This window comes from Cavia porcellus, unplaced genomic scaffold (assembly GCF_034190915.1).
Source record: "Cavia porcellus strain 051 isolate PalLab524CR breed Dunkin Hartley unplaced genomic scaffold, mCavPor4.1 scaffold_20, whole genome shotgun sequence".
Taxonomy (NCBI): Eukaryota; Metazoa; Chordata; class Mammalia; order Rodentia; family Caviidae; genus Cavia; species Cavia porcellus.
The window spans coordinates 63,330,352-63,340,792 of NW_026947503.1; the positions used below are offsets into that span (position 1 = coordinate 63,330,352).

At 50.5% G+C, this 10,441-nt stretch overlaps 1 protein-coding gene across 3 annotated transcripts; it reads right to left on the reverse strand.

Annotated features, from left to right (window-relative positions):
* Window positions 1–1,881: 1,881 nt before the first annotated feature.
* On the reverse strand, window positions 1,882–9,316 carry Zbtb14 (zinc finger and BTB domain containing 14). 3 transcript variants are annotated; one of them, XM_063231917.1, is made up of 4 exons: window positions 8,916–9,316; window positions 7,491–7,520; window positions 6,842–6,922; window positions 1,882–5,637 (listed from the first exon to the last, which is right to left on the reverse strand). In XM_063231917.1, the coding sequence occupies exons 3-4, from the start codon at window positions 6,842–6,844 to the stop codon at window positions 4,291–4,293; spliced, it is 1,350 nt and encodes a 449-aa protein (XP_063087987.1). In that variant the 5' UTR covers window positions 6,845–6,922; window positions 7,491–7,520; window positions 8,916–9,316; the 3' UTR covers window positions 1,882–4,290. The 3 variants fall into 3 exon arrangements, with proteins under 3 accessions (XP_063087987.1, XP_063087986.1, XP_003464492.3); XM_063231916.1 differs by lacking the exon at window positions 7,491–7,520; XM_003464444.5 differs by lacking the exon at window positions 8,916–9,316 and having other exon boundaries at window positions 7,491–7,679.
* Between the last annotated feature and the right edge of the window lie 1,125 nt (window positions 9,317–10,441).

The window sequence follows — 10,441 nt, forward strand, 5'->3', positions numbered from 1 at the left end:
TAAAATCCTTGTAAAATTCTGTAAAGTTCAGAAAAGGCAAATACTGAATCCAAGACAAACTCTAGGGAGCAGAGGTGGCGTCAGTCTTGCTCACGGTTGCACCCCAGCACCTCAGCCAAAGCCTGGCATGCACAAGGTATTCAGTGTTTAAGTGATATGTTTTAATCTTTGTAGAAAAGATCTCCCAGAGGATGGAAGTCTGTCACTATGGAGTTATTCTGAAACTAAAGGGAAAATCTGAATTCTAAGCTCCTTTGGGGAGAAGCAACGGATCTTCGTGGCATTTGTACAAACCCAAAAGGGAGATTCGGTGTGGCCTGAAATTTCAAAAAGCACCATGTAAAAATATTTTCTGAATGTATGACACTTCTGGCTCTACCACCCTAGATGTTCCCTAGTTAGTGCAGGAAGCCATCCAGAGGCCAGCGTTCATGTCCAACCATGTCCCAGGGACTACTTAAGAATGGACACATAGGGGCCTACAAAACCAAAGAAAATATATACATGCACCCATTTTAAGAACAAAGCTCTATCTCAAGGAATTTGAAGAGAAAAAAAAAAAAAAAAGAAGAACAAAGCTCTAAACGTGCTGACCACACAGAAATGCTAAGATCTTCTATAGATATTTCCAGTTCAGACTTAAAATGAGGTCTAAGTCTACAACTCAGTGACTAAAGGCAAGTGCCAAAGGCAAAAGAGAAGACATTCCCTTCTTCTGTCCTCTCCACTGAAAGGAATGTCTATGGTGTCACTAGTGCTGGGCTGGCTGTTTGTAACAGCCCCACAGGAGAGGTAGAAATCCCTGTCACTATCCTAGACGTGATGGAAGTCAGGCTCAGGGCAGTTAGACCAAATTTATACATGAAACACGGACCCAAGTTCAAGTCCGACTCACTGTACAGGGAAACAGCCAAGTGGATGCAAATGGCAATGGAGAACATCTGAAAAGAACATGGCAAACACCCAGTGCTGAAAATCTGTCACAGCCAAATCAATCAAGCCCAGGGCCCCTGAGATTAGGATAGTGACTCTGAAGGAACCATGGTTAACAGGGGACGGGCAAAGGCTAGTCTCACATTTTTAAACGGATGCGTCAGACTGAGAAGGGGTACACACAGGTCAAACCTCCTCTGTGTTGTCATCACGGGATGCTGCCCAGTGCTTTGCCTAGGCTGAAGAGGTGACAAGGTATCATCAGTACACAACTTGTCAAGCGGATGCAGGACCAACACCTTCTTTTGAATAGGTCTAAGGAGGAAGAAACTTCCCAGTTTAAAAGGGAGTTTGCAGACTTGGGGAAGGGGGTGCATGCCTGTAATTCTGTCACTGGGGAGGCTGAGGCAGGTGGATTGCCACATTCGAGCCCAGCCTGAATTACAAAGTAACTCTGACTCAAAAAAAAAGTAATATGCAAAACTAGAGGCTGACTTCAGAAAATGAATTCCAGTTCCAAGTGATGGAGTTACAGATAGCCTTATACAGCACATTAAACCAGAAACTACACACACTGCATCTTTCTCTACACAAATAGAATTTGTGAGAACTAAGCTCACTTGACAGCTGCTTCTATAATTTCAAATTATTCAAAACTGGTGAGCACATTATTAGCAACCAAATTACCTGCTCTAGTTTGGATCTTAAGTGTCTCCCAGAGCCCCCCTGTTGGAGACTTGGGCTCCAGCCCGTCTTGTTACTGCAAGCTGGTGGAATCGCTAGGAGGTGGCACCTAGGACGAGGTCGTCTTTACCTGGGAGGATGCCTCCCACAGGGATAACCAAAGCCCTTTCCTTTTTTGCATCTTGGCCATGAGATGACCAGTGAGGTTCTTCCATAAGCCCAAAACATAAGGACAACAGACCATGGACTGAACTTCCCAAAGCATGAGTCAAAGAAAACTTTTATCTTTATCTCTGACATCTGGTATAGTACACTTTACCTTAATTTTAGACTTCCTAAGCCAATGTCAATACAACGCAAGTTACACATAAAAGTTAACATCAAGTTTATGGACAGTCTCTTGGCACAGATGGAAAAAGTAATAATGAAAAGGCAATACAGGTGACTTAGAATTTCCTTTCCTCTTACACTGCAGTCAGCACATATCAGTGTTAACTCCCTACGGAGGATGGAGGTACCTTCCGAGAACCTGACACGAGGGCTCCACTGTCCTGGGGACATGTGCAGAGAGGCAGTATTACTAATCAGGACCAGCTGCTGTTATGACTTTGCTGCTACCAAAACCCAAAACAACCCAAAGTAAACATGCATCCTAACACACAATACCAACAGCAGAAATTATGACATAAATATATTTCTTATGCAAAACAAGCCAAGTGACGAATATACAATACAAACAGTGATAAAAACTGAACTTTCTTTTTGGGAGGGTACCACCATGATACTGCAGTTTGAACAGGGGTTAATATCACATTTAACACTTGCAACTCTGTAAAAACCATGGTTAAAACAGTATGCCAAGTTTACATTTGGGTGGAAACCCAGATGTGGGGAAGGTTGCTATTAAAAAAATGAAAACAGGAATGACATAAGTATATTTTCTTTTATATACAAAAATGGAGGCCCAAAATATGGTTGTTGAAGTAGCTATTGAAAAGATGTGGATTCACTTTTCCTTTGCTTTGGTTAAAACAGTTTTGGAACAGCAGTCAGTTCCCCTCTTAACAGCATACAAACACAGTGACAGGACTATTTTTAGTATAAAATAAATGACTTTCAAGAAATTAAATTAACTTTAAACTAGACACTTTACCAATAAATAAGTTTTTTGAAAAGGTAGCATCCTCATCTTATAATCTTGGGCATAACATATATACCAATTTTAAAAGTAAAATTTCTCCCATAATAATAACTACAGATATTAATGCAACAAGCTATGAAAAGAAATGAATGTATTTTAAGAAACTCCTAGCAACCAAATATGAATTTTAAGTTGGCATTTTCTACAACTGTACATATTCCAAAGTAATGGACTAATACTTTCTTACAGAATATAATTCAAATGACTGTTGGTGTTTCATTATACTCCTAAGAAAATGGTTAAAAGAAACATTTTGCACACCAAATCAGAAACAGAGCTTATAATTCTAACTGATGGCATGAAAAGCAACCAATTTCTACTTAAAGCCATAACCAGTGATGAAATGTGCTTCAAAAACAAAACGTTGGGACTGATGATCTTTAACATGATCTGATGTTTGTACTGATGGTAATTACTGAAACCCATGTGCAAAAAAAGTGCTGCTTTTTCTTGAAATATGTAAGACCAACACCACTATTTACACATTTAAAAGATTTTAAATTTATTAAATTAAGTAAGCATATTGCTTCTCCTCTATGGATAAATCAGATGCCGCAGGCAGCCCCAAAGCTTCACATCTTGTTACACTAACGTAACTGAAGAAGCAGGTCTGCTTCTTGTCCTAATTTTGATCCTAAATACAAATCTCACATCAAAATATCAATTAAGAATCATTTTGATCTATGAAAGCACAGAACTGTTGCACAACGACCTTTTCTGTTCTCGCTGCTGGTCCACACAGCAAATCCCTGCCAGTGCAGACTGCAACTCCCCCCCACCAAGGGGAGCCTCCCAACTCAGCTGCACCCACCAGCGTTCTGGTGGGTTTGCTCAGCCTCCTGTACTTGCGACTACAGCTTTGGGTGAGCAATCAAAACAGATGAGGAAACATTTCGGCAAAGCAACTATTTTTTGTCCACAGAAACAGTGAAAAACAGTGATATAAAAAAAATTAACAAACCAAAATACAAATCTAATACCACTCTGTATTCCAGAACTTGGTTTCATACTCCAGCAGTGTTCTTGGTCAACTACCCACTGCCGTGTTCCGAGTCCGTCAGGAGTACATTTATTAAATTATTAAAACTGCCATTATGACTGAAGTCCCATGTAATTGCAATGAGGAGGAAATCAAGTGACTGATTATTACTCTGCAGTGCACTCATCGGCATGGTGAGCGTAGAGGAATTAAAACTGGAACAGAAGTCTCTTGCTTCTAAACTGGACACAGGAGTTCTCAAATTAAAACCTTAAAAAGGGGGAGCTTCCTGGCAACATGAATTAGACACCGGACAGGACAGCGCCACTGTTTGGTCACAACTTAGAGAGGAAGTTTCCTTAAAATGTTGCAAAGACGCCTCACCGACCACTGCCTCGGGTCCAGCAGGCGCCACGCTGCCTCGCGTTTCCATCAGAGCAGCACCCCGCCTTCAGCGCGGTCTTGGCTTCCAGGCTCAGGGTCCCCATGGCCCCTAGCTGCAGGCGATGGTTTCCAGCTGCTGCTCGGCCTCGGCGGCCATGGCCGCCGCCTGCAGCTGCTCCGTCTCGCTCTGCATGGCACTGGGGGTCACCTGCTTCCGCTCACTGTGCATATTGTTCTCGTGCCGCTTCAGGTCAGAGGCCTTGGCGAAGGCCTTGGTGCAGGAGCCACACACGAAGGGCTTCTCCCCTCGGTGCCTCCTCTCGTGGTCCTTGAGGTGGGACTTGTGCTTGAAAGCTTTGTCACACATGTGGCACGCAAAGGGCCGCTCGTTGCTGTGCACCCGCTCGTGCTTCTTCAGGTCTGGGGCACGGATGAAGGACTTGCCACACACCTCGCAGCTGTAGGGCTTATAGCCCGTGTGGATCTTCAGGTGCTCCTTCAGGTGCGCCTGCGTGGTAAAGCCCTTTGTGCACATCTCACACACGAATGGCCGGTCGGCCGTGTGCAGCTTCTCATGCTTGCGCAGGCGGCCCTCGTCAGAGAAGGTCTTCCCGCAGGCCTGGCAGGCGATCTGCTCGCGGTGGTGGCCGTACAGCAAGTACTCAAACTTCATGTCGCTGGTGGTTGTGGTCCAGCCTGGGGTCTGTTCGTCTTTCACCTCGCTCATGCCATCATTAAACGTTAAGGCTTGCGGGGTCTGTGACCCCAAATCTTTGGACTCTGGGGTCTCCATGGACTCTACTTCCTGGCCATAGCAATTGACTTTCCGAACCTCCTCGCTCCCCAACTCTTTCAGAATTGCCTCCTGAACCCTGAGCGTGGTGGTGGGTGACTTGCCGTCCTCCTGACTTGGAGGGGTGCCCTCTACTGTGTCGTCGGAAGGGCTGTCATCCTGATCCCCAATTTCTTCCACGTCATCGTCCTGAGTGTCCGTGGCGTCTCCAATGGGGCGATTTATTTTGAGGCAATACTTACTTTTGGACTGGCCGTTACTTTCATCGGGACTGGACACGTCACGCTTCTGAGAACAGAGTTTATCTAAAAATCGGATCCCGAGAATCTGACCGGAAGACATCATTAAGTTAACATCTTCCTTCTTGACAGAAATCTTTGCAGTGTACATGTAGTTCAGGACCTCTTCAAATATATCAGAACGGAGAAAATCTATCTCTATTACTGAAGAGCTATCCACCTCGAGCTTCTTGAAGAGCTTTTTAAAGTAGGTGCTGCAGGCGGCAAGAACACACCTGTGTGCTCTGAACTTTACATCTTCAACCACAATAGCGATGTCGCAAAATTCTCCTTCCAGGCGCTGTTCATTTAGCGTTTTCAGAAACAGAGTTTTATGATCATCGTCATTGTACTTAATGGTTTCAGACATACTGATGAAAAACTCCTACAAAAAAATTTATTAAAAAAAAAGTTTAGTGATTAAGGATAATTTTTTCATACAGACAACACAGGCAGACATTCATTTCCTGATGAGAAAGTCAGTGCCCAAGGCCAGTCCAAGAACTGGGTAGAAAAGACTGATCCCTACTGCGGGACATCTGTACTGTGACTCTATTTACCTTCAGTTTACTATTTGCCTAGCCATAATAATCATAGCTTCTTTTATAAAATGTATGCCAGGCATTATCCTAGGTGCTTCACAATCCTAAGCATTTTCCTCTCCGGATGACCGCAGGAGGTAGAGGGGTTAGAAATTGCCCAGTATCAGGTAGCTACTTAGTGAGGGCTGAGATTCCAATGCAGGCAACACAGCTCTAAAGCTCATGGATCCAGACAGGAAGGACCAGCAAGTCAAGGTAAGCATTTAAGAAACAGAGTGGAGGAAGGACCTGAGCTCTGATCCCGCATCCACATCCCTGTCCTCCTCAGAAGAACAGCGCTCAGTGTGAACCGAGGGGCACCCCTGCTAGCCTGCCCAGTGCAGTCTCCTGTCTTCCATGGCACTTTTAGGCCACTTCTAAAGGAAGCTCAGATGACATCTAGAGAGAGAACAATGACTGGCTCTGTTCTCCCTGACGCCAGTCCACCCCCCCTGGGTACCATTGCATCGGATGTGCAGATTTAGGGTCCTCACTCAGTGCTTGGGACCAGAAATGTTGGGGATTTTGGAATCCTCGATCCTATATAACATGAAATGTTTTTGTAACAGGACTCAAGTCTAAACATGGAATTTATTTATGTTTCAAATGGAATTTTCCAGGAATCCTATCATGTCAGCACTCCAAAGATCTGAGTTTAGATTTCATATATGTAAATTGAGGCTCCACCTGTACTTGATAAGTGCCAAATATTTTACATGCAAAAGAAACAGAACTGACATGAGGGATCTCACACCATTGAGGGTTTGTGCTTTTAAAAATGTGTTCTATGTACTTTTTTCAAAAGTACTGTTTTAACTTTGGATAATATAAGTCTGAAGAAAACACAGTTTTCCCAAAGAAACTGAAAGCAATATATAATTTGATACATATGCATACAATCTGCATGCTGGGGATGGCCGGGCAAGTGCGCTTACTATCACAGCTACACCCCATCCGAGCAAAAGTCAAAACATTTGTTAAGGACTTAATATCCAAAGGTATAGTTACCATGAACAATTCAGGCTATTATCTTACTGCCTTAAACACCAAAATCTTCAGATCAGAATAACTGATCAGGGCACACCAGACCTATAGAGAAAAAGAAAAAACAAAAGCAAGAGTGAGGTAGGATCTTTCTCCATTCTGAATTCTAAACCAAGCATGGTTTCAAGAACTAATTAAAAGATAAACTTCCTGGCTTATTTTGCCTCCTGTGCCTGTACCCATTTTCCAGCACGGGAGCACCTGGTTGGGAGCACCCATTTTGCACAGACCTGGGCTGGAGCTGGAAGGTACTATGTGGCAGGGACCAGAAGGATGCGGTGAAGGGCCACCAAGGGATGGCTTGAGGCACAGCTAAACCACACATATACAGAGAGACACCAGCAAGTGCACCAGTGCCACCATTTCCTGCTGGGTATGCAGCCCTGTACCGGTTCCTATGCACACCAACACAGAAAGACAGTTACAGACCTACAGTACCTAACAGTTATCAGAGGCAGCTGTAGCTGTTTTTTTGTGGTTTTTTTTTTTAACACATCTGTGAGGGAGTACATTCTTGTCTTTAAGATTGCACTTGAGAAATTCAGGTGTCTTAACCTCTACTACTTCCCAGAAGCCCAAAGAAATTTAGCTTTTTGTGCGTGTTAACTCTTACCGGAGGAACTCCATCCTGCAGACCAATGTCCTGAAAAACAAAAAGTTTCCTCTACTGAACAGGGACCACACACAAAAAAGCTATTTGGTGTGGTGGGCTACACAAAACCTGCAGGGTGGAACTCTGAACCCTAGCCTTGCGCCCTAAAGATCTCAAGTATGCTTTCTAGAAAATACTGTGCTGCCCTGGGTCCTGGGAGGCTTCTCCCTGAAGAGACCACCCGGGCTCTGCCTCCTGTTTTCCCATGCACGGGGCCTGCAGTTGCCTCTGAGGGAGGGTAGCTCGCACAAAACCTTCCTGGGGGCACACTTTCCAGGCTGTCACTAACTCCTGGGACTGGTGGGATGAGTGTGCATGAGAGGAGGGGGAGGAGTGGCCGGGAGTAGCCATGGCAACACATTAGCGTGCCTTCCCTTTCTCTTTTTGGACCACTGTGAATTCGACGACCCCTTTCTGCTTTTTTTCCCTCAATCTGGGGCCTAGAAAGGCGGCAGCCTGGTTGCATAGGCTCATTATTTTTTTCCTATTGCGCTGTTCCACTTGCTAAGTTCTGACGAGTGAAACCGGAAGACGGCCGTGACCAGTGTTTCTGTAGGCAGCCGCAGCAGACGATGTGGCCTCATCACACCTCCGCCACCACGCTGTCGCCGGCCGCCGTCTCTCCCAGCGCCGGCACAGTCAAACTTACATAAGCACCCCCCCCCCAAGCCGCGACAATGGCGCCGCGCGACTTCCCCGGCGGGCGCGCAACCCGGAGGGGAGGAAGCGGGGGCCGGGCGCGGGCCCCGAGCGGCCCTGGAGCGCGCCGCGCCCTCGCTGCCTCCCTGGCCTGCGCAGAGGGCCATCTGCGTCCCCGCCAAACAAAAGCTTCGGCTCGGGCGGGTGCGGAGAGGGCACTTCCCTCCCGGATCCCCGGCAGTCCGGGTCCGGCGCGGAGGCGGAAAGGACCGGGCAGGGGAGGACGGGAGGATAGCGGCCCCGGCGGCGCGACTGCTCGGGAGCGGGCATGCGTTCGGCTCCGCAGCCCCGCGCCGCTTGCGAGCTCCGCGCCCGCGCCCCGCGCACTCCCCGGCGGCTCGCGCGGCCCTCCCGCGCCCTCCCGCGGCCGGGGGCGGCGGCGGCGCGCGGCCGGCTGGAGCTCCGCGGGCGTCCCCACCCCCGCCGGTGCACTGCGGCGCGGCGCGGAGCCGGGGCGGGCGGCCATGAGCCCTGGCGCCGGAGAGTGAGCTGTAGCGAGAGCGCGCGCGGGCCGCCTCGCCGCTCCAGCCGCCGCCGCGCGGCCCCCGGCGCCCCGGCCCGCGCCCGGCCCCGCGCCGCACGTCCCGGAGCTGGCGGGCGCCCCGGAGCGCGGCGGGAACGCGCGTGCCCGGCCGTCTGCTGCCCCCGCGGCCGGCCCGGCCCCCTCCGCGCCCGGCCCGCGCTTACCTGCAGCCGGCACGGCCCGGACGCTCGCCTGGGCTCCCCGCGTTGGCTCGCGCGCAGGCCGGACGGGGTGGGCGCGGGGGCGCGGTATTTGGAATTTTTTTTTTTGGAGTTCGGGGAGGGGGCGGGGTGGGGGATCGTGCACGTCCCTGATGGTCGCAGCCCTCCTCCTGCACGAGCACAGAATGTCTAGCCGGCCGTGAACACCCCCACCGCCCCCCCTTCCCGTGCATGCGCGGTGCGGGCTGGGGGGGGGAGGCGCGCCGCCGGCTCGCGCAGGCACGGAACCCGGCCGGGCCCGAGCGAGTGCTGAGCTGCAAAGAGTTAATCCGGGCCCTCGCGACGCTGTGGTCGGAGCCTACGGGGCCGCCCCGGAGGGCCCTGGCCTGCGCACGCGCGCGCACGCGCGCGGTTGGGGCGCGCAGAGCCCGCGCGCGGGAGAAGGGGTAGGCGGGGCGGGGCGGGGCCTGGGCCGCGGGAGCGGATGCACGAGCGCCGCGCGCGGGCACCGGCCCCGCCTGCAAGCGCCCGCCTCCCTCCCGCCGGGCTGGCTGCTCCGCTGCCGCCCGCGCCAGGGCGGCTTGCGCGGGGACGCGGGAGCCGGCGCGCCCATGCGGGTGCGTGCGCGTGGGCCGGGGCAGCCTCGGGGCGCGCACGGGCTGGACCGCAGGGCTGCGGGGCTCGGCCAGCTCCTGAGCGGGAGCCCCGGGCGCCCTCGCCCCGCGCGCGCTAGCCGAGCCTGGACGCGCGCGTGCAGGGAGCAGGCCCGGGCGGTGTCGCTGCCGCAGCGCTGTTGGTGGGGAACGGCAAAGTGGGCGCTTTGATGTGGCATGCGAGCTCTGAGACTCCGCTTCAGCGGTCCCCTGTTCGCCCAGTACCCTTCTTAGGCGGCAGGCGAGATCCTGGATGCGACCCTAAGTTGGTGCCCTCTTGGCATCCTATTCTGCAAAAGTTACCGAGCCTCTCCTTGGAGACCCGGGCTGTTCCCGTGCTGCAGGGCGCGGTCTCCAGGGAGCCACCTAGGCACCCACAAATACGGGAAGCCCCGCTGCACCATCTTGTCGTCTGGGTTGCTGTATCACACTCATTTTTACAGAATATGCCCCTCCTTTCCTCCTAGGCTTGCGAGGGCCTAAGGGAGTACCTGCAACAGGTATACAAGTAAAGGAGTAAACGTTTGAGGAAATGAACCTGCCTTTGCTAAAGGAAATTCCAGATGGTCTCAGTCGATTCTGTAGTATTAACTGATGTTGGCATAATGTTTACCGAGGTGTTTATATAGGTCTCTTTGATGGGGCCAGATGGTCCAGTAAACCACACAGTGTCAGATACAGGAGTCTGAGAGTTCAAATACTGGTAATTTGCTTACGTTTTGTAAACCTCACTTCTCTGAGAAGGAAGCATCTTCTAGGGTGGGCACTCGTGAGAATTCAGTGGAACAGTGGCCAAGTGATGCTCACAGCCTGCTTTACTCCTATGGTGTTACAGGCCTGGGCCTAGGTTGTACTAATTGGCAGGGGCAGGACTGG